Source organism: Lithobates pipiens, unplaced genomic scaffold, assembly GCF_037356315.1.
Source record: "Lithobates pipiens isolate NorthernLeopardFrog02 unplaced genomic scaffold, aLitPip1_a1.2 Scaffold_16, whole genome shotgun sequence".
NCBI classification, from domain to species: domain Eukaryota; kingdom Metazoa; phylum Chordata; class Amphibia; order Anura; family Ranidae; genus Lithobates; species Lithobates pipiens.
This window is the reverse complement of record NW_027507748.1, coordinates 535,492,412-535,516,352: the sequence shown is the minus strand read 5'-3', so window position 1 is coordinate 535,516,352 and position 23,941 is coordinate 535,492,412. Positions and strand designations below refer to the sequence as shown.

General features: G+C 44.3%; 1 protein-coding gene across 10 annotated transcripts in view; it reads left to right on the top strand.

The window, feature by feature from the left end:
• The window catches only part of ZC3H13 (zinc finger CCCH-type containing 13), a 119,433-nt gene that overhangs the window by 73,450 nt on the left and 22,042 nt on the right, over positions 1-23,941 (top strand). For 7 of the 10 annotated variants that reach the window (XR_013274616.1, XM_077483234.1, XM_077483228.1 and 4 more), the window contains 3 exons: positions 2,558-2,661; positions 12,303-13,319; positions 13,960-14,004. Coding sequence is in view for 9 of the 10 variants with exons in the window: in XM_077483234.1 (XP_077339360.1) it covers positions 2,558-2,661; positions 12,303-13,319; positions 13,960-14,004 (1,166 nt within the window). In the remaining variant the exon portion in view is untranslated. The remainder of the gene's footprint in view (positions 1-2,557; positions 2,662-12,302; positions 13,320-13,959; positions 14,005-23,941) is intronic. The other 3 variants (XM_077483237.1, XM_077483236.1, XM_077483229.1) reach the window with 1 other exon arrangement.

The following is a 23,941-nucleotide window of genomic DNA, read 5'->3' as shown; positions in this document are numbered from 1 at the left end:
ACAGGAAATTTGGTCAAGATGAATGCAGTATGTTATCAAAAAATACTGGAGGAACATTTGCATTCATCAGCCTGGAAGCTGCGCATGGGATGTACTTGGACATTCCAACATGACGATGACCCAGAACGCAAAGCCAAGTCGACTTGCATTGGCTACAGCAGAATAAAGTGAAGGTTCTGGAGTGGCCATCTCGGTCTCCTGACCTCAATATCACTGAACCACTCTGGAGAAATCTCAAATGTGCAGTTCATGCAAGACAGCCCAAGAATTAACAGGAACTGCAACAAAAATGTAATTTTTGGTGAGATGCTCCCAATAGGAAATCGCATCTAAAGGAATGCAGACCCTGCAATTCTCATTAGAGCCCTGTAAGTGCAGCAGCTGAATGAGAATTATGAAACTACACCTATATGATTTACATTCCACATGGACACAGACAAACACAGGGATTTCTTCAGAATAACAAAAGGTAGGAATCTGCAACAAAGTTTAAGGCTCTTTTCACATAGGCTTGACTCCATTGAGATCAGCAGGGGGTCTGTCCACTGATCACCTGCTGATCGGAATGGGTGGATGATGGGTCCATGTCTCAGTTTGTTTGGAGCGACCATGGGCAGAGCCCACTCTACTCTATGGGTAGCCGGGCAATAATGGACTTCATAGTCGTCTTACACCCGCCGGTCCATAGGGCTGAATGGAGGGTCTGATCAGGTCCACCTTAAAACTGACAGGTGTACCTGATTGGACCCTTTGTGTGAAAGGGGCCTAATAGTCCTTGGTCTAAGACTGTAATGTGATTCAAGAAAGGGATTTTACATGCAATCGAATGACGACTGTAGCAAGCAAAAAATAAAAATTGTTTTTAAAAAGCTTTCCAGACCATAAAAGTGCATGTTTATATCAATTCACCTGTGTATATTACAAAGCATAGCAAGTTATTTACAAATGCAATAGTTTGGAAAATAAAGGAACAAACAAATGGAAACTAAATTTTCATATTATTGGTAGAAAATGGCTAAGGATAAGGGAAGGAAGAAGTTAATTAGGGTTGTGTTGTGTGTGTTTTTTTTTTTTTTTTTTTTTTTTTTTTTTTTTTTTATACTAGCACATTTTCTGTAACACACGCTGATCAAAGGTCATTTTGATTTATTAGGGATGAATCAAAAAAGTAACAATGAAGAAATAACATTGCATCATCATAAGGCCCCTTTCGCATGGCCGGTTTGGTGCAACTTCCCGGATTCCTGTGGCAAGAATCTGCCGATTTTTGCTGCAGGAATGACCGGGTTTTGCTATTGGCATTGACCGTTTAGCCTATTTAAACTAATAGCGAGCTGACTGTGTCCAGGCTCTGACCTCCGTCCTGGAATCGCAGCTATTTGCTCTGTGTGGCTACTGTCAGCCTGCCATTAGTTTAAATGATCTGACTGGCCAATGCGAATTAAATCCACAGATTTAAGAAGCCCATTTAAGAAATCCACAGAAGCCGCAACTAACTGGCCATGTGAAAGGGGCCTAACTCTTGATAATGCAGATGTTGTTCTGGCTGTCAGAAGCCAAAAGGATCTGCTCCTGTGTAAATTAAACCAATATTGACTGTCAAACTGACAGCCGATAAATGCTTGTAAATGCAGCCAGGGAGTAGAAAGTATTGAATTTCAGTTTTTGGTAAAGAATGTTGGACCAAGTCACAAATGTTCAGTATGTTGCATATTATACAAGCATTAATGTTTCTCTGTAAGCCTGAAATCTCAGTTCTCTTTAATTGGGCAACACCCCACTGCCTTTTGTCTGTTGATCCTGAAATACCCTGCTACCATCTCTGAAATATCAAAAGTCCTGTGCACATGGGCCGAATGCTGGGCAACATCAGCCGGTTCAATAAAAACTGGTAGACATTCGGCCTGTGTGTGTGTGTGTGTGTGTGTGTCTGGTTCTGTCTAACGAGCATGCTGGAAAGCCAGCAGCCAACTGGTTTCCGATCAGCACGCTCAGACATTGGCTGATCAGAGCGGGGGAGACTGCTGTACGAACGTCAAATAGTACATCGGCTCTGATCGGAGCTGTCTGTTTTTTTTTTTTTATTTTTTTTTTGTGCAACCCATTGAGAAAATACTTTTCTCACAGCCCTAAATCAGTTGAAAACTTGTCTTGGCAATTCAATCCAGATTGGCGATACAGAAAGTGTTGAAGTTACACAGCACAATCTTGAAAGTTTATTCCCCAATACAGTCCCTACTAATCGTGTGGAGGGGCTGTGTACTTGTTCTGTTGGAGGTTACACAGAATTCAGATTACTGTAAACGGAGTGAACCTTCTGTTTACAGTGCATTTGCTTTATTTACTGGATTAAACTACTAGCTCACTGCATGCCTACATGTTGCCTGGAATTCATCTTTATATTACCCTTTGGGAAGCAAGGTACCGAAACAAAAATTAGCATATTTTACTGCCTGTGTAGGTATTCCATTATCTGTGCCCTGTACAGTCTCAGATCCTTTAACCCAATTTATAGATTTCGATCTACATTTATTTTGTTTCCATTTTACTCTTACAGAAAGCGGCATAGAAATGAAAGCAGCCCAAGTCCACGTCAGTCTCCAAAGCGCCGTAGAGAACACTCTCCAGAGAGCGATACTTATAACAGTGGTGATGAGAAGAGTAAGATTTTATAGATATTAACAATTGTTTAATGTTTTCTACAAAATAGAATTTTAAGTAATCTAGTTGAATGCACTTGAGTCAGGTACTTCATTCTTAATTAGGTCTTTAAATTCTGTTTCCTTATGCAAGCTGATTGTGTAGTAACCGGCACTTATATTCTGCCGAGGTAATTTCTGCATTCACAAATTTTGGCACTCTTTCAGAAAGCACACCAAACCTGCAGGATATAATAGAAGTCTAAGACTCAGTGCAGCTAACAGCAGTGTGCTGCACAGCGGTGCTCTACACCTGCAGATCGGTGTGAAAGCAGCCTAATAACTGTTTTTAATAAGTGCCAATATGCCCGTTACAAAAGTGCAGTGTATGAGATATTTAATACACCAAACTTTTCCTCTTCCAGCTTCTGCTGGCATTGCTCTCCAGGCTGCTAGAAAGGTCCTAGGGGAAGTGCTCTTGGTATCGCTTTTTATTTGGGGAGTTGGCACTACAGAAGCAGCATCGGCTTATGCGGTTCAGTCTTGGTATTGTGCCTACAGTCAACACTGTTGCTTCAGCCTTTATCCCCAGGAATGAACTGCCCTCAGCCCTAGCCAGGTTAGAGCACAGGATTGCTGGCATGATTGCCTCCATCCCGCAGGGTGGCAAGAAATGTGACAGATCCCTCTCCCCTGAGCCTCCTAATTTGGAGCAAGAATGGGTTGAGGGTGGGGAAGAGATAAATGCCTAGGATTCTGTGGAGGGCCTGGCAGATCAGTCTGCTTTTGAGGAATCTGGACCAGAAGATGTCCAGTTGGTATCAGCCTCTCAGTCGCAGAGGCTTTAGATCCCGACTCTTGCCAAGATAGTTCATTCTGCCTTTAAGTTAACTCCGGCAGGGGTTTCTGAGCCTCCCTTGTCCTCTTTAGGGTCCCTGAAGCCTTCTCAGGCTGCACAGGCTTTCCCCTTGCACCTACTGTTGGAACAGTCGGTGTATGCTGATTGAGAACATCCTGACAGGATTTTTGTTCCTAAGAGAATTTCACTTTTATAGCCCATGGAGGAAAAGTTTAAGAATTTGAGTGGCAAACTCTTCTTTAAACAAGAACTTAACTTGTTCAGTGGATACCGCACAGGGCTTGAAAGACCCTGTTTACAAGAAACTGGAGTCATTGTTAAAGGCTTCCTTTTCTTTGGCCAGTTATAGCTTATTCAGTCAGCTGTCGAGGCAGTTGGAGTCTACCAGTCCTTGAAGGATTGGGTCAGATGGCCTGATAGGTCTAACCAGTAGGATGATCTTGCTGAAAATAGGGCAGATATTCATTGAGCACTGTTTTGCTGTAGATGCCTTAAAGGATTCTATACAGCAAGTCTCTTGTCTGGCTCATGTCTGTACACATGCACAGACTTTTGTGTGGCTTAAGAACTGGTCAGCTGAACTTTCCTGTAAGAAGTTATTGGCAGGGTTCCCCTTCCATGTGGAGCGTTTGTTTTGTGGTGATCTGGACAAGTACATCCAAAAGATTTTCAGAGGAAAGAGTTGTTTACTTCCTGTAAAGAGAAGGACCAGGCGTCCCTTGTTTTTAAAACCTCGTGGACTTCCTCGGGTATTTCGGCAACAAGGTAGTTTTGCTGCAAACAGGGCGATAGCGCCAGGGGCAAGCCGCAGGGCCAGAAAAAAAGCCTGGGTCCAGATCTCCTCTTCTAAACCCAGCACTGAGTCCTCCTTTTGAGTGGATGCCCCCACTCTATTGGGTGGGGGAAGGCTGCTCCAATTTGCGGACACTTGGAGAACAGTGGTGCAGGACCAGTGGGTCACCTCAACAGTGTACCGCGGTTACAAGCTAGAATTACGGAGGTTTCCAAAATTCAACGTCCTGTGGATCCTCCAAAAATAAACTTATTGTTTCAAGCACTTGGAGCATCAAGGAGTGATCATACAGGTTCCGTTGTCCGAAAGAGGCACATGGGTTTTATTCTAACCTGTGTACGGTTCTAAAACCAAATGGGGACTTAAGGCCAATCTTGCACCAACATCTGTTAATCCAATCCTTCAGGATGGAGTCAGTCTACTCAGTAGTAGCCTTGCTCCAGATGGAAGACTTCTTAGCCTCAATTGATATCAAGGATGCGTATTTACACGTACCTATCCAATCCTATCGTGCTTCATCCAAGGTTCTTGTGATTTGCAGTATAGGAACATAATTTCCCTAATCGTCTTTCAGGACAGCCACTATGAGAGATGGACTCCTCCTCTTCCTCTGGAAACACTGCGCCAGCCCATAAATTCTTACTTCCCCTGCCGGACCTCAGTTATTAGTGTTTCCTCCGGCGGGGAGACACTGTGCAAAGCAACCAGGCCGATCAGTCGGGGAGGCTGTGGCCATTTTTTTTGTTAAAGAACCCGGTTGAAAGAAGCAGGGGCTTCGTTTTGGAGAAAGCTGGGTTCAAACCGTTCGAAACCAAGCGGGCCGAACGGTTTACTTACCTCACCAGGTACTGCCACCCCTTCCTAGTCGAGCGCGGCTTCAGGTCATGGGGGACTCCTATAGCATCTACAGGGACGCAGCTGGCAAGCCGTTCAAAAGATTTCCCTGTACAAGGGTACAGTCCGCCCCTTTTTTTTCTTTGAACCGAGCGGGCCGAACAACGGGCGACGTCGTATCCGGCGGAAGCAAAGGTTTGACCTCGAATACGATCGACTTCCGTTTCGTGGAGCTGATAGGAGGGCCGGGCACAAGCTGGAGATGAGTTCGGAACGCGCACAGGCAGCGTGAAACTCTGTAGTAAGCAGCCACCTGCAGTCATGTCGGAAGCTGAGGCTCAAACAGACTCTATCTCCAGCATTCCTAAGGTAAGAGCACCCTGGGGAGGGGTACTCTCTATCTAGGATCCCCCCACCCCAGTGTATGGTTCTATCATGGGGGGCCAGGGGGGAGGGGAGGCTCAGATTCCTTCTTTTAAAAAAGGGTCTAGTGCACTCCCAGGGTTGTATCCCGAGCTTTGTATTGACTGTCTTTTTTCTGTTTTTTCTTTTTTTCCTTTTTTTCTTATTTCAGAGGTAAAGGCCGAGGCCTTGCTAGAAGCTCCGAGGGAATTGGAGAATCAGGATGTTATTCTCAGGGTCCCAAAAGCAGAAGAGGGAAGGGGGTTTTATTCTCACATCGTAGTGAAAAAACCCTCAGGGAAGTTCAGATTGATTCTGAACTTAAAGCCCCTGAACGCTTCAGTGACATACAAAAGATACCGCATGGAGTCGATCTTTTCAGTAAGGGCTCTTCTGCCCCGCAACTGTTTCATGGTATCTCTGGACCTAAGGGACGCGTATTTACACATCCCTATAGCGGAGGCCTCGCAGCAGTTTCTACGCCTTGCCATAGATTTAGGGGGAGAAACAGTACATTTTCAGTTTCAGGCCCTGCCATTCGGGCTATCCTCTGCACCCTGCATTTTTACCAAGGTCCTGGCAGAAGCCATGGCCTTTCTTCGGCTCCAAGGGATATGTATAATAGCCTACCTGGACGACCTGCTTTTATTTGCAGCATCCCCAAAACAGTTGGTCAAGGATCTCGATCTAACCAAAGGGGTCCTTACAGACCTGGGGTGGCTTCTGAACTTGGAAAAGTCCAGCCTGATCCCCTCACAACAGATCTCCTATCTAGGTTTCCTGTTGGACTCAACACTGTTGAGAGTTTTTCTACCAAGAGAAAAGGTACAAAAGCTGGACAGAGCGGTGGCCTCTCTTCAGAGCAACCAGCTGGTTTCCATAAGGGTTCTGATGTCAGTATTGGGTCTCCTTACATCTACCCTCCCAGCAGTGCAGTGGGCAGGGCTACATTTTCGTCCCCTACAGACCTTCATCCTAGGGGTGTGGGACCACAGTCAGGAGGCTCTAGACACCCTAGTACATATTCCACACCAGGTAAAGAGATCCCTCTGGTGGTGGAGGAAAGCGACGAATCTGTCGCAAGGGCGTCTGTGGCTCACCCCGGTTTCTCGGGTAGTGACCACAGATGCAAGTGGAAAAGGTTGGGGGGCACATTTGGGTTCCCTTCTAGCCCAGGGCACTTGGGAGGACGGCGAGTTGACTCGATCGTCCAACTGGAAAGAATTAAGGGCAGTGGGACTAGCCCTCAGATTCTTCAAAAAAGAGCTCCGGGGTCACCACATTCAGGTGCGGTCGGACAACTCTTCCGTAGTGGCCTATTTAAACAAGCAGGGTGGCACGAGAAGCGGAGCCCTGTTGTCTTTAGCGACAGATCCTGAGCTGGGCCGAGACCTACACCCTTTCGCTCTCAGCGGTTTTCCTGAGGGGAGAGAAAAACGTGGTAGCAGACTTTCTCAGCCGAAAGAGGCTGAGGGAGGGCGATTGGGTTCTCAACCAGGAGGTTTTCAATCTCATAATAAAGGGATGGGGGTCTCCAGAGGTGGACCTTTTCGCGTCCAGAAACAATTAAAAAACCCCCTGTTTTTTCTCCCTAAAAAGGGGAGAGGGAGCCTTAGGTGTGGACGCCTTGAACCAGAATTGGCACTTCAGAACTTGCTATGCCTTCCCACCTCCAGCGTTGTTGCCAGCAGTTCTGAGAAAGTTTCAAATGGAAAACGCATCTCTGATTCTGGTGGCTCCACATTGGCCCAAGAGAGCATGGTTCTCAATGCTAAAGCAGTTGGCGGTAGAACCTCCCCTACTCTTGCCCCCTCGGGACGATCTCCTCCTCTCTCAGGGGCCAGTCCTCTGCCCACGAGTACGCCAGTGGACGTTAGCGGCCTGGCTTCTGAGGAGGGTTTATTAAAATCTAAATGATTTTCAGAGAGACTAGTTTCTACCCTCCTGGACAGTAGGAAGAAGGAAACTCGCCAGATCTATGAAAAGGTCTGGTTTCGTTTCAACAAGTGGTGCGCAGAGAGCTCTTTCCCAGTACGGAGATCCTCCGCAGTTTTGGAATTTTTACAATGTGGGGCAGATAAAGGCTTATCCATTAGTACCCTTAGGGGTCAAGTATCAGCCCTCAGTGTTTATTTGGAAGATCATTTGGCTGCCAACCCATGGGTAGTTAGGTTCTTTAGGGCCCTGTCCAGACAGAGACCGGTCCAGGGTCTGTCCTTTCCCAGATGGGATTTATCTTTAGTTTTACAGAGCTTAACTGGACCCCCCTTTGAGCCTTTAAAGGAGTGTTTTCTGAGAGAACTTACTCTGAAGACAGTGTTTCTGGTAGCAGTAACAACTGCCAGGAGGGTCAGTGAGATGGAGGCCTTATCAGTCAGGGCTCCCTTTTGTGTTATTTTTCCGGACCGGATAGTTTTAAAGACTGATCCGGCCTTTTTGCCGAAAGTGGCATCCAGCTTTCATAGAAGCCAGGAAATTGTTTTGCCCTCTTTTTGTCCCAATCCCTCCGGTGAGAAGGAACTAAAATTTCATTATTTGGATGTTAGGAGATGTATCCTACACTATCTAGAACTGACCAAGACATTCAGAAGGTCAGATTCCTTATTTGTTTTGTTTTCCGGGGCCATAAAAGGTTGTAAAGCGTCCCGACGCACTATTGCTAGATGGCTCAGAGTAGCCATCGAGCAGGCTTATTCAGTTGCAGGGAAAGAAATCCCAGTGGGTATTAAAGCACACTCCACTAGAGCTATGGCAGCCTCCCAGGCAGAAAGAGCGGGAGCAACGCCAGAGCAGATTTGCAGAGCAGCAACATGGTCCAGCTATTCCACTTTCGTAAAACACTACAGAGTGGATCTGGTGTCGGCAGGTGAGCAGACCTTTGGGCGAAAGGTTTTGCAAGCTGTAGTCCCACCCTAACTAGTAAGTGCTCGTTTATCCTCTCATAGTGGCTGTCCTGAAAGACGATTAGGGAAAATTAGAGTTATGCTTACCGGTAACGTCTTTTCCAGTAGTCTTTCAGGACAGCCCTAGTTCCCACCCGAAAATTGGGGGAGTCTTACAAAAGACCAGAGCGCAGCAAGTCATGGTATTTGATAAATTTGTTATTAATGTGTTGTGTCTCCCCAGCTGGCCGGAGGTAATCTCGATATAAACTGAGGTCCGGCAGGGGAAGTAAGAATTTATGGGCTGGCGCAGTGTTTCCAGAGGAAGAGGAGGAGTCTTTCTCTCATAGTGGCTGTCCTGAAAGACTACTGGAAAAGACGTTACGGTAAGCGTAACTCTAATTTTCCAGTTTGTGGCATTGCCCTTTGGGCTTGCCACAGCACCTCAGGTGTTTACAAAGATCCTAGCACCTGTACTGGGACTTTTAAGGGGCCAGGGGATCTTGCTACTCAGATACTTGGACGACCACCACCTGCTCTGAGATCACTCATTACAGGCCCTGGAACACAGTGTAGTCTGCACAGTTGCGGTATTTAGAAAACCTGGGCTGGGTCATAAATAACCAGCTCAGAGTCTCAAGTATCTAGGTCTGTTCCTGGATACAGTCCAGGCAAGGATATTTCTGCCACCCATAAAGATCTGCGCCCTGAAGGATCAGGTGAGTCGGGTAAGGGGCACCAGGCAACCCTCCATTCGGCACTGTATGAGTCTTCTGGGAAGGATGGTTTCCCCCGTCGAGGCAGTTTGCTATGCTCCAATTCCATTCCAGGTCTATACATCAAGACATCTTGTTGGCTTGGAACAGGAGAGCACAAGCCCTGGATTACCCCCTGTCCTTATCTCCCCTGGCATGCTTAAGCCTAAGCTGGGGGTTGCAGGATCAGAACCTGCAAAAGGGAAGATCCATTCTCCTGGTTTCTTGGAGAGTACTGACCACACAGGAGTAGAGAATTGGAAGGCAGATTATCTCAGCCACCAGAAGATCTGCTCAGTAGGAATGGTCCCTACACCCGAACGTGTTTTGGGGAATCTGCCAGCGTTGGGGATGGCCAGAGTTTTTGATATATTGCCTTTCAAGTTCAACAAGTTACAGCAGTTTGTGTCCAGAACAAGGGATCCCCTGGCAATCAGAGCGATCCCTCTCCTTCCACATTTGTTGCGCAGGATTCAGGAGGCGGGGGTTCCAGTCATCCTGGTGGCACCAGCCTGGCCCAGAAGGCCCTGGTTCCCAGAGATCATGAGATTGGCAATAGACTGGCCATGGACGCTTCTGCCCTGCCACGATCTACTGTCTCAAGGTCCTGTATTCCACCCTAATTTACAGACTAAAAATTTGACGGCTTGGGTATTGAAGCCAGGGTGTTAAAGGATCGTGGCATCTCGGGATCTGTGGTGTCTACCCTAGCGAATGCCAGAAATATGGTCACTAGGGAGATGTATTATAAGGTCTGGAAGATTTATGTTGCTTGGTGTGAAGCCAGAAAATGGCATCCTCAGAAATGCGTGATTGGGAGAATTCTCTTTTTTTTATCATACATCACGGGACACAGAGCCATAGTAGGTACTATGTGGGTTATAGGTCACCTTTAGGTGGTGGACACTGGCACGCCCTGAGACAAAATGCACTCCCACTGCTGGAAGTTACTCAGTTTTTTCACCAGTGTCTAAGGTGTTGGTCACGAGTGAAGCTGTGCTGGGCTCCACTGAAGCAATCCTTGCTGGGGCTAGCCATGATCCATTCAAAGTGTATTTTTGGCTGAATTGAATGGTACAAGGGCCTCGTATCTGAAGAAACGAGGTCTTGCCTGTAATGCTTCTCTTTAGAGAGCTGAAATTGAAGAAAAAACAGCGCGAACGGCATGCCGCTCGGTGGCATCCAGACACCCCCCGCCACTTCTTCTTTCCTCTCCGTTGATCCCATAGGATTGGCGCTCGGAAGAGGGGAAGATTCATGGGTGGGGGGGATGGTGTCTGGTTTCTACAGTTTTTAAGGATCTGGCAGGAACACGATCAAGACAGGTGAGTGGCTTCCTCAATATCTTTAGGTTACAAACTAGAGTTCCAAGAGTTCCCATCTCCTCCTTTTCTCAGGTCGAGCATTTGCCGTGATCCAGTGAAAAAAGTCTCTAGGTGGTCACCTTGGAAGAGTGAGGGTTAGGATTTTATTCATACCTTTTACAGTTCCAAAACCAAACGGGCATGTATATAAGAAAATAGGAATTTTATGACGGCTTACCTGTAAAATCCTTTTCTTTTGACGTACATCACAGGACACAGGGGTCCCTCCCTCCTTTGGTATACACGTTTATTGCTTTGCTACAAAACTGAGGAACTCCCAGCAGTGGGAGGGGTTGTATAGGGAGTGCACTTTGTCTTGGGGTGTGCCAGTGTCCATCACCTGAAGGTGGCCTATAACCCACATCATAGCTCCTATGGCTCTGTGTCCCATGATGTACTTCAAAGAAAAGGATTTTACAGGTAAGCTGTTATAAAAATCCTATTTTTTACATTCGGCTGTGGAAATCAGATTGGCTTTAAATACAATCAAGGGTCAGATTTTGGCCTTGTCAGTTTTCTTCAAAAAGGCCCTTAGCCTCCCATTCACTGATCAAAACCTTTTATACAGGGGGTAACTCATTTGCTTCCCCCCCCCCCTTTGTCACCTATGTGTCCTTGGGACTTAAATTTGATGCTGTCTGTTACAGAAAAAACAAATTGAGCCTATCAAGGAAATTTCATTAATCTTGCTGTCACGCAAACTAGCCTTCCTGATGGCCATCACCTCGGCTAGAAGGGTTTTGGAGTTGGTGGCCCTTTCGTGCAGAGATCCTTCTTGATCCTTCACCACGACAGGGTGGTGTTGGCCTTCCATTTAAATCGGGGTATTGTGTTGCCTTCTTTTTATCTCTCACCCTTATTTGGCAGAAGAGAAACGACTGCATTCCTTGGATGTAGTGTGGGCAGTTTTTTTCTAGATCTGCGGCTATTCGAGGATCAGACTCAGGGGTGTAGGAACCTCCTGGGCTTTTCCCATTCGGTATCTGTGCCTGAGATTTGTAAGGCTGCTACCTGGTCTTCAGTGCATACTTTCACAAAATGTTATCAAATGGATGTGCGAGCATTCGGCTTTCGGCTGCAGTGTACTGCGGGCTGCTGTATAAGTCTCATGGCTATTCTGGCAGGGAATATCCCTCCCCTCAAGGTTATTTCCCTGCGGCGTTCTAGGTAAGGAACAATGGCCTCCACACTGTGTCCCGTGATTTATGATTAGGATGTTTTTCGTCGTACCTCAAATCCTTTTCTTTGAGTACATCACAGGACACAGAGGTCCCTTCCCTCTTTTTGAGGATGAAGTGCTTGCTACAAAACTGAAATACTTCCTGTATGGGAGGAGTTAGGGGATCACTTCTTGTTTAAAGACCTTTGGTCTACCAGTGTCCATTCAGCTGGAGATAAAATGTAATCCAGTAAGTAAGGAATAATGGCGTCACTCTGTGTCCTGTGATGTACTCAAAAGAATTTTACAGGTAATTAATTTTTTTATTTTATTTATTTTATTTTTTTGTGGCCTGTAGGCAATTTCATTTGCTTTGATGCCCACCACTCAGTTTATTGCTTTAAGATGTCTAATGGTCTATAAATACAAGTCGATTATCTTGATCTTACAGAACAGGACATATGGAGTTGGGAAAGGGAGGGGTGGATGAGATCTGTGGGCTTACATATGGCTGTTGCATGTTCAATGTTGAAATACTGGTTGTCTTACAACCATTTGCTTGGAACTAAAGGACTTGTAGCATAAAATATTAAATGTAACTGTTTTTGCTTTCAGATGAGAAACATAGGCTCCTAAGTCAGGTTGTCCGGCCCCAAGAGTCTCGTGCTCTAAGCCCTGCACATGTATCGGAAGAAAGGCCGGCTCGCTGGAAGGAAGATGAACGCAAATCTGACCGAAAAGAAGGTACCAGGCGTTATGAGGAGCCAGAAGTTAAAGAGCGAGTATCTGCTTCAGAAAAACAGAGAGAGCAATTAGTAGATGCTGATATTTCAAAGACAAAAGACATTGATAACCCAGTGCAACATAAGCAAGAAGAAAGAGAGGTTTCTGATAAACTGCATGATGACAAAACCAAGAAGAAAATGCTAAAGAAAACTGTAAAGAAGAAAAAAGATGAAGATATTTTAGTGGAGAAAATTGTCACTGAATCTCCACAAGAAGAAGTAAAAGTGTTTTCACCCAAGAAGGCCATTAAAAAGAAGAATCTGGAGAAGAAGCGAAAGAAGGGTGATTCTGATATCTCTGATGAAGAACTCTCTGTACAACTCAGTAAGAAAAAGAAGGGCCCCAGGACACCACCAGCTATAGTTGCTCCAGTTCCTATAGCAGCAGCTTCAAAAGAGGAACTTCCTGAGGTATTGCCAGAAAAGATGATGGTTGAACCAACCCAAACCACATTCAGTGACTGGTCAGATGAGGATGTACCTGACAAAGGTGAAGCTTTCATTCCAGATAAAACCACAGAGGAGCCAATTAAAAAGCCAGTAAAACTGAAAGTGGAGAAAGAAGATCCCAGACTTACAGCTGTGGATGAACCACCTAGTCGTAAGCTTCCTGAACAGAAACGTAGCAGTAGCATATCTAGTAACCAGAGTCGTACCTCTGGTCGTATCCGATCTCCGTCTATTGACTCGGTTCACCGTAGTGGAGATGATCCAGTTGCTAGAAGGAAAATGTTACATGGAGGTTCTAAAGACAGAGAACGAACTAAAAGTAATGAGCCCTCTGGTGAACGCAAGTCTAGAATTGATCAGCTGAAAAGGGGAGAACCTAGTCGCAGCACTTCATCAGGTAGACTCCTTATTTCTTTCCTTAACTATTTTGTTTAGGTTCTGTAAGATTTCCTCAACTTTTTTGTTTAGGTGAAACAGTCTAACATATGTCAGTCAAGCACATCCAATCAGCCTTGTGTATTTCAGTTAATCTTATGGGCTTCAACTTTTAAGGATCATGAAACCAAATTTTGACACACAAGGTTAAGTTGGCTTGTCACTTAATTCAGAACTGTAATTTTCTTCAGTGAAAGTTTCTATCCAAATTGCCCACTGGGTTCTAATGCCTTTTTAGGATACAAATTTCCTGCTGGTGTTCTAAATTTACCTTTCTCTGCCACTGAGGCTGCGGTGTTCATGTCCCTAATTATACAGGATGTTTGTGCATAATTCCTTCCACCTATTTCTGACTGACATACTGGATCTTGGTGTTCTGACCCTTTTTAATATGTATAACCAGTATGAAATGTGTGTATTTTAAGGAAACGTGAGCTTCGAAGTGGTTTTGTGCATACCTTGTTCTCTTATACAAAGTTAACGGATTGTATTTTCCCAGTAGATGTATTGAAACTTTTTGGTTCTTACTAAAATGCTTGTGGTCATTTTCCTGATGTGAAATATTGAATTGTAAAGCTCTAACTTGTGCATTCCACATACAGGACATGCGATCGGGTTGCAGCCACACATCCCAACACGGCATTCAGGTGTGTAGTACCTCACTAGGCCACTAGGGAGCGCATTGCACATGGCGAATAAACTCCATGTGTGCCTTGTAGATAATACAAATCTAATACATTGTTTATTATACCTTTTTAATGTGTATATATGTGACTAAAATAAGAATGCTAAAATATGTTTAAGCAAACAATTTAATATGGATGCCTTTAAATGTTAAATTCGGAGGAATGACCAGACTCATGGCAGAAAACCCATGCGAAGAATAGAATAACGTATTTGAACTCTAAGTGTAGTTTAATTACTACTAACATACATATACCGTCTTTGTACATGAAAAATCTGAAACGTAAGACTGCACATGATCAGAAACTATAAACAAACACCTTTGCCATACAAGAAATTTTGTACATAATTTCCTTCTTCGGTTCAGACTTGCTGTGAAACGAAAAAAAAAATTGGATAATTGTTCGCCCGATTTTCTTAGTGTGTGTACCCCACTTGAACCCAAAAAAATTGAAATTTCTATAGGAAATCCAGGGACCTGAAAAGTCTTTAACCTTCTGGTTATACTGCCACCTGCAGGAAGTTTGGACCCTTAAACAAAAAAACCCGTAGGCCAGCCCAGGATCACCTCTCCTACAAACTTCATTCCTCAGTGTATTGCTAGTCTCATAGCGGACTGTGCATCTTTTCAGCTCTGCTGGGTTTAAAGTCTAACCTATTGTCTTTATTGTACAGAACACGGGCTGTGAGTATTCAAAGATCCTGGGTTATAGCCTGGTAAATTCGCCCCTTATTGCTACTCCACTCTGTGAGCCCTTAGTTTCTTGCTAGTGTCCTAAGTTTGACCTCTTCTACTTTATGGATAAATCACTCTTGGCTTGAAGTGATTGTAAACAATCACCTTGTAAATTCAGATTAAAATAGAAATGAAAGGCAAAATATTTTCGTATATTTTTTACAAAAAAAGTGAGCATACAGAGTGCTCAGCACAGCTGGAGCACTGACCACGTTTTGCTCTCCTGCTTAGTGTGGTCAGTTTTAATAGGTAAGCAAAGGGACTAGTTAAAATTTATTTTAAACATTTGTGCAAAAATTTCAAAAACTGCTGTCAGCGAAAAGATTAAAGGTCTCTATACATGCAGGCCCAGCTCTGCAATGTCTGTCAAACTGCAACAAACTAGACTAAACGCAGTAATGGCTAACTTTGGCGCCCCAGATGTTTTGAAACTACATCTCCATGATGCTCAACTAATCTGCAGAGTGCGTGAGCATCATGGAAAATGTAGTTCCAAAACGTTTGGGATGCCAAGGTTTGCCATCACTGGGGCAATCGACAAAATCCCGTATTCCTGGACCGTGCTTTAACTGAGCACTTAGCAGTTATGTGCTGTTTTCTGCTCTTGTGTGTATGCCTTAGAACAGTGGTCTCCAGACTATGGCCCGGGGGCCAGATGTGGCCCTTTGCTTGCTTTTATCTGGCCCCTGGGGCAATATTACATTCACTGACACCAACAATGGGGCCCAATTCCTTGCAATGACGCCAATGATGGGACCCAATGACACCAATGACGGGGCCCATTTCCTCCCAATGACATCAATGATGGGGCACAATGATGACATAATTTCAACCAATGACACCAAAGATGGGGCATTGTTTATTCTAACTGATACTGGGACATTGTCTCTTCTCGATGGCCAGTCTGGCCCCCCTAATTTCTGAAGGACAGTAAGCCGACCCTTTGTTTAGAAAGTTTGGAGACCCTTGCCCTAGAACAAGAAATTACACATTCCCAGAATAGCTCTGATTTTTTATTTATATGCGCATATTCCCATTGAAGGAAGAGGTCTCTCCAGTGAGGCACTTGACACTTCTGGCCATCCATATAGCGCAGGAGATTTGGTAGTCTGAGAATTCTCGTTGATCAACATCTTGAAAGTTTAGGTGGTTTGGCCTTTGCGGCTTTGTACTGTTTTTTTTTTTTTTTTTTTTTTTTTTTTTTTTCTTTCTGGAGAATCATTCAATGCCAAATTCTGTCGGACAACACCATGGCACTGCCAAACATCAGTTGTCAGGGAGGAAACTGAAGTCTCGCCACAGTAAGATCCCAGTCCTGGCAGATCCTGTCTTGCAGAACTTCACATTCCAAGCCTAGACAGTTGTGAACATCTCAGGGATAGAAAAGTGGAAGGCAGAACCCCTCAGACTGCATCTCTTAGAGACTCGGGTACTTTGGACCTGTTTTGCCAGTGGGGGATGCTGGATGGACTTCTTGCCTTTTTAAGTTCAAAATCAAACTAGACACCTTTCTTTCCAGGTACAGGGATACTTTGTGGATTTAGTACACCCTATACTGTTCCTTTCCTGCACTGAAACGTCAGCCTTGTCTGTTTTTTTTTCTTGATTGAGATTAAGGGCATTATTTTGATCCCTAATGCTTCTTCTGACTGGCCCAGGCAGATGCAGTACACTAATCTGGTAAGCCAATGGCAGATTCTCTGCGAACACTATCCGATTGTCAGGATCTTTTGTTCCACGGACCAGTTTTCAATGCACGTCAATATACAGATCAGTAACAAATCATCCGTTTTATCAACCAAAAAAGTGTATAGTAGTGTACACAAGGTATTGCAAACCCTAATTATTTTTTTTTTTTTTATATAATAACCTGCCTGATGAAAATTTAACATGCAGATTCAATATGCACCAATATTAAAGTGGATGTAAACCCACACGTATACCCAGTGAAGGGAACAGCCTCAGATGTTACACCGGGATGAAACAAAAATCTCCCTACATGCGTTTTACATGTATATCTGCTGTCTTCAACTGTATATATCCTTTAGAAAGTGCACATCTTGTTACTGATTTTCACTTCCTGGTTAAGACTGCAGTGAAGCCTGGGCATACAGCCAAGACAGCTGTTTTGGAGGAAATGCACACACCCCCTCTCCTCATAGGTAGAGACTTTCACCTTCGCTCGTTGTATGGTTCAGCTCTGTGCTAATCTATTTATCGCAACCTCCCTAACGCAAAACTCTGCTGCTTTTATCATATGTGACGGAGACATGTCAGGCTGATAACAGAAGAAAGAAGCAAGAGACAGCTGCGGGGACATGGTTCTTTGAAGATGGATAACAAAACACTGCAGATATGTGCCCAGCGCAAATTTCATGAAACTAGTTTACATCCACTTTACCTACTCTTGCCAGGGGCCAATTCTGACACGTCTCCCCCACATATGAGAATTTTTTGTGCTAGATAACTACTCGGAACCCCCAAAGATTGCTAAAAAACAAAACAAAAAAAAGAGACCTTGGTAATAAAATGGTCGATACAACTTTTTATCTCGCACAGTATTTGCGCATTAAAAAAAATACGGTAAAGTTAGCCCAATTCTTCTACTTAATGTGAAAGATGTACCCCGAGTAAATGGATACCTAACATGTCACGCTTTAATATTGCGCACACTTGTGGAATGGCACCAAACTTTGGTACTTCAAAATCTCCATAGGCAAAGCTTTAAAAATACAGGTTACCTTTTTAGAGTTAGAGGAGGTCTTGCGCTCAAATTATTGCTCTCGCTCTAATGTTGGCGGCAATACCTCACTTGTGGTTTGAACGCAGTTTACATATGCGAGTGTGACCGTATGCGCTCGCTTCTGTGAGCGAGCCATGTGGGGACGGGCGCTTTTCTTCTTTTTATTTCATAATATATTTTATAATATATTAGAGCTGCCACGACGCGTCGACGTAATCGACTACGTCGACTAAGAAAATACGTCGACGTGCGTGCAGGGCGTCGATGCGTCACAGTGGGGGCAGTGTTTGGCATTTACCGCTCCCCTCCGTGCCGCCGTCCCCCTCTCTTCTCCCCCTCCGTGCCGCCGTCCCCCTCTCTTCTCCCCCTCCGTGCCGCCGTCCCTAGGGGTGCAACAGATCGTCACCGATCCGGCACTGGCTTGCCATACTCTACTCTGCCCTGCCCTGCCATGCCATACTCTACTCTGCCCTGCCCTGCCATGCCATACTCTACTCTGCCCTGCCCTGCCATGCCATACTCTACTCTGCCCTGCCATGTCATACTCTACTCTGCCCTGCCATGCCATACTCTACTCTGCCCTGCCATACTCTACTCTGCCCTGCCCTGCCATGCTCTACTCTGCCCTGCCCTGCCATGCTATACTCTGCTCTGCCATGCCATGCCCTGCCCTGCCATGCTCTGCCCTGCCATGCTCTGCCCTGCCATGCTCTGCCCTGCCCTGCCCTGCCCTTCCATACTCTGCCCTGCCCTGCCATACTCTGCCCTGCCCTGCCATACCCTGCCCTGCCCTGCCATACTCTGCTCTGCCCTGCTATGCCCTGCTCTGCCCTGCCCTGCAATACTATACTATACTCTGCCCTGCCCTACTATGCGCTATGCTATACTCTGCCCTGCCCTGCAATACTCTGCCCTGCCCTGCAATGCCCGCCAATACTCTGCCCTGCCCTGCAATGCATAGCTAATCCAAAAAAAACACTAGATTCATTAAAAAATAAAAAAAATAATCGGATAGTCGTTGACTAATCGAAGAAATAATCGATAGATTAGTCGACAGACAAATTAATCGTTGCAGCTCTAATATATATATATATATATATATATATATATGTATATGTATATGTATGTATGTATGTGTGTGTGTGTGTGTGTGTGTGTGTGTGTATGTATGTATGTATGTATGTATGTATGTATGTGTATATGTATATATATATGTGTTATAGATATAAAATTCTGATCACTTTTATTCCTATTGCAAGAAATACAAAGGATGTTTATAATAGAAATATGGCATGACAGGTCCTCTTCACAGTGAGATCTCACCCCTAGGCTGGGAAACCTGAAACAAATAAAAAATAAAGGTCTCAGCTTCCCAGCCAAGACGGCGGCATTTTTTCGACTGCCGAGGCCGGGCGTGATGTCATTACATCACACCTGGCCTCCGACCGATTATAGAGACTTCAGGGGGACCATCTGGCCCGCTGGAAATCTCTCTATTGTCAATATCTGGCACTGGTTGGTTCCTTCTCCGGCTCACCGATTGCACAGGTAAGTCGGTAGAAGCACTGGAGGGCGTCAGGAGGTGGGGGGGGGTATCCCCTCCCACCGCTTGTAAGAACAGTCAAGTGGCTGAACAGCCACTATGGTGGTTCTTGCAGTGAAGACAATCGCTGGCTCTAAAAAGATATCTGAATGATGCCCCCACTCAGTCTGTGACATCATATGACATTGGGTGGGTGGGAAGTGGTTATTTGCCAGAATTCATTCACATAAATCATATGCATCTTCCCACTTTTTTTATTTTAATTTTTTTTTATTATTATTAATCCCCTAAGTACCTTACTCTTGCAATACTGTTGTGCGGTCACATGATCTTTCCCTGTTCTTTGGCTTCTTCAATGGGAGGTCTTTGAGAGGTGCGCTTCTATGCTGAGCACTCTACGGTGTGAGTCTGTGTCTGGCCAGCCCTTATTGGTGCACAGAAACAATTTCATAAAAACTATTTAAAATTATAGATATCAAAAATCTGTTTTATAGCTTCCAAAAAATCTTTATTGAATATCAAATGTGTATGTTTTTTGCATTAATATGGTGGAGTCCAAGCTGATTGACACTAGCTTTCATTTTGGTCAAACAGCATCTGCACCCAAGGCTTTTTACTTTTACAGGTATTGGCCATTACATTTCATATATTAAAACAAAGTGTTTTGTGAGTCTTGGTAATCAGCATACTATTTCCCGCCCCCTATAGCGTTTAGCAACAGGTGGAAATGGAGAAGGGAGGGGAGTGTCATTTACCACTGTGTGTATATGCCCATATGTTTGACCCTATAGTCATGTGGGCTGCACAGATAATAAAAAAAAGTAAAATAAGAGCTTAGAAGGGAATGGAAATTGAGCATGCTCCGTAGAGCACACAAACTGGTCCACGCAATCTCAGATTGCAGTGGGGTCACAGAAGATTGGAGACACAGCTGAAGGCAGGATCAACTAGGCATATTTCACACTTTACAAAATGAATACTTTAGTGACTTTGGGAGTATTAACACTCTAGGGCTGCCACGACTATGTCGACTACAAAAATACGTCGACGTGCGTGCAGGGCGTCGATGCGTCACAGTGCTTGGCATCTCTCAGTATCTACCGCTCTCCTCCGTGCTGCCATCCCCCTCTCTTCTCCCCCTCCAAGCCGCAGTCCCTAAGGGTGCAACGGATCGTCACCGATCTGTGATCCGAACGGGTCACCCCTCTCGGATCAGCACATGCTGTGATCCGCGGAGCGCTCCGCGGTCTCTGCCTTGGGAAAGGCCGCGGCTTCGGCCTAGCTCCGAAGCGGCGGCCATCTTTCTACACCCAGGCTGTTTACACTGTGACTGAGCGATCATTTGTAAACAAACCGGCGTCATGTCATGACGCCGGTTCCTCTCTCCCCTCTCTGTACTAATCTATACAGTGGAGGGGAGAGATTGGATGGAAGCAGCCATCCCTTCATACACTGAAGTACCCAGCAATACCCTGCCTAGCCATACTCTGCCCTGCCTGGCCGTGCTCGGCCGTGCCCTGCCTAGCCGTGCTCATATATTCTTTTATCTTTTTTTTTTTTATGTACTTCTTTTTTGTAAGGTTATCCAAAGGATTAATTAACTAATCAAAAAAACACTAGATTCTTTAAAAAAATAATAATCGCATAGTCGTTGACTAATCGGAAAAATAATCGATAGATTAGTCGACAGACAAATTAATCATTAGTTGCAGCTCTAACACTCGGCAAGTGTCCACCATGTATAGCAGTCCCACTTTAGTGACGCTGCCATGATTAAAGGAGATTAGTGGTAGAGGGCGTAGAATTCACGATCTTGAAAGGGCTCCCTGTCACCATGGGTTAGTGAATATTAGGTACTCACATATTGTGAACACCAAAGTGGGACAACTAAACATGTTGGTCACTTTGCAATTTATTTTGAGTGTGATTAATATCTGTGCATATTGAAGCTGCATGTTCAAAAATTTCCCGCAAGCAGATTTTCTTTTTATAGATTTCCATCTTTTTATTCAGTTTTTCAAAATTAGTAGTACAAGTGCACAATTAGGAATTGTACAGAACTTACACTACAGAAGCTCAAGTTTGGCACAATCGTATTGTAGTTGTGATAAACCAGGCACTTAAGGGTTAAAAGTTATTGGAGATGGCCCCTCTAGGGCAATAGTTTTATAGTGAGTAGTAAAAGGGAAAAAAAAGTGGGGTGGGAGATCAACCCCCTAGTTCTAATTCCATTGTTGCTCCAAACTGGATGAAAGAGCCAGGAGAAAACTGGTCAGAGAGGCTACCAAGAGGCCTACAGCAACTTTGAAGCAGTTGTAGGTAATTTATGAGTGGTTGTTGTGTGATATTACATGCACACATTTTCCACAAATGTGGCTTGTAAGAGAGGGTTGCAAGAAAAAAGCCACTCAAAAACCACTTGCAGTCACAAATGAGCTTTGCCAGAACACACCTTGAAGATTCTGAGGCTACATGGGAAAAGTGTTCTGGTTAGATGAGACAAAGATTGAATTATTTGGCCTCAACACCAAATGATATGTCTGGTGGAAATCCTATACAGCTCACCATCCAAATACCACCTCCATGCTTTACTGCAAGGGTCTCAAACTGTAAGAATGGTGTTAATATCCTGGTACGGGGTTGTTTTTCTGCAGCAAGGACTAGAGCACTTGTCAGAATAGAAGAAAAATGGGTCAAAATACCATCAAATTCTTGAGGAAATTCTGCTGTCCTGCCAGAAAGTTGTCAATGGGAAGGTGGTTTACCTTCCAACATAACTGACCCAAAAGCACCCAGCAAAAATGACCACACAGTGGTTGAAGGAGAAAAAAAATGAATGTCCTTGCATGGCCTAGTCAGAGCCCAGACTTGAACCCCATTGAAAATCAGTGGAATGACTTGAAGACTGCAGTCCAAAAACGGCCACCATCAAATTTAACTGAAATTGAGCAGTTCTGCAAAGGTGAGTGTGTACATATTGCAAAGTAGAGATGTGCAAAGTTAGTAGAGACATAGCCCAACAGACTAAATGCTGTAATTAAAGCAAAAGGTGGTTCAAGAAAATACTGACACAACTGATGCTTTTTCCAACTCCCTTTTTTTTTTTTTTTTTTTCTTCTGACATGTTGGTGTTGTAAGTTGCACGGAGTATATACAGCTGGATAAAACAAAAAATGTCTTCATTTCAGGCTGCAAAGCCACAAAATGTGATTGTTTTAAAGGCGGGTGATTCTTTTCTATACCCACTGTATATTAACTTGAGTTTGGTGTGAAAACATAACCGTGGAAGCTGCAGTTCACCATTGGGTTTTATTATGTACGCTCTATAATAGGGGATAACTGTGCAGAGGTTTATAAGTTTGCCATCCTGCTCTTTGGTGGCCTGCTCTAATGACATAGGTGTTGAAACATAGATTCTGCAGTGGCATCTCTGAGTCTGATTCCTGTGAAGGCTAGCATATCTACTTTTCACAAGGGCTGTCATTCAATGTGAAAGTGAAATTTCACTTGGTGCGAGTCTTGGTGCTTCCACCCTTGGAGTTTCTTCATGTGACAAATCCGCTTTCCTACAGCTGGGTCTGGGCCAGTGCATGGCTGTCATTACTATCAAGGGTCAGGTCTTTGCCCTATTATGTTTCAGAAGCAATTGGCCCCACTCCTTGATTACAACACAATGGGTCACCCATGGTAGCTCCCCTTGTCTGTTCCCTGTCCTTAATCTGCTTCTCTGTGATTCGTAAACCACGGTTTCAACCCATATTACTGTCTGCTGTACCTTTTTGAATCTGTTTTTGCTGTTCTGGATGGATCATAAAATGGTGCACCAGTTTATCGTTCCACCATCTCTGGTTGGCTCAGACAGAGCACTATCCAAGATTATGGTCTCAAGGACTTAGTTCCATTATCTGTCAAGGTGCACTCCACTGGATTTGTGAGCTCTTTTAGAAGTCAAACATTTGATTTCCAGATTTGCAAGGCTGTGGCCTGGTTTACTGTTCAAGTTCTACTGGGGAAGATTTCTGCCTCATTTGATGCCAGCTTTGGACATAAAGCTCTTCAGCTGGCTCCTTAAGCTGTAGACAGTCCCAAGTACTGTACTTTGTTTTCTTGTGCCTGTTAGTAATTGTTTGCTGTGTTACCACCCCTTAAGACTGCTTTTGGATTTCTGAAAGATTAAGGTTAGATTTCCTGGGTCCCTCAGTGGATGAGATTTTTATTTATTTTTTTATTCTTTTGAGGGACACAGGTCTCAACCTTTTATGTACATGCTCTTGGTGGCTTTACTACAAAACTGAGGAATTCTGGTAGTAGGGTTATCATGGGCTGGCCTATGTTTGTTTTGCCTTTGTCCCGATCCTCCTGTAGGTGACAGCATAACACAAGACCACCTGTGAACACTAAGAGAAGGGTGACACATGGACGCAACATGCTCTTAATGGGGTTTTGAATTGCATTAGTAGCTCTAGCTATGTTTTTGAGAAGGGGTCAGGTGATGCAGATGTGACGCCCTTCAGTGTACAGCTGAAACTTTTATTGTAACCTTTTCCCCCCCCTGAGATCTTGGAAATACTATTCGTGATGACTATATCCAGTAATCATTTTAGGATGATAATTGCATTGAATAAAGTTTAAGTCAATCTATAAAATCTAAGGAACAGTACCTCCCCTAAACCAAAGTAGTGGCGTTTGTTTTTTTATTTGTTTTGTTTTTTGCTTTTCTTATACATTTTCATTTGGAAATCAAGTTTAATGCTGTTTATCTATATTTTTTCCTGTTATAAAATTTGTTTTAGGTTTCCATTTTTTTTGCACTCTTCACATTTTGTTAACGGATGTTTAACTCCTTCCTCATACAGGTCCGCACGGTTTAGATTTGGG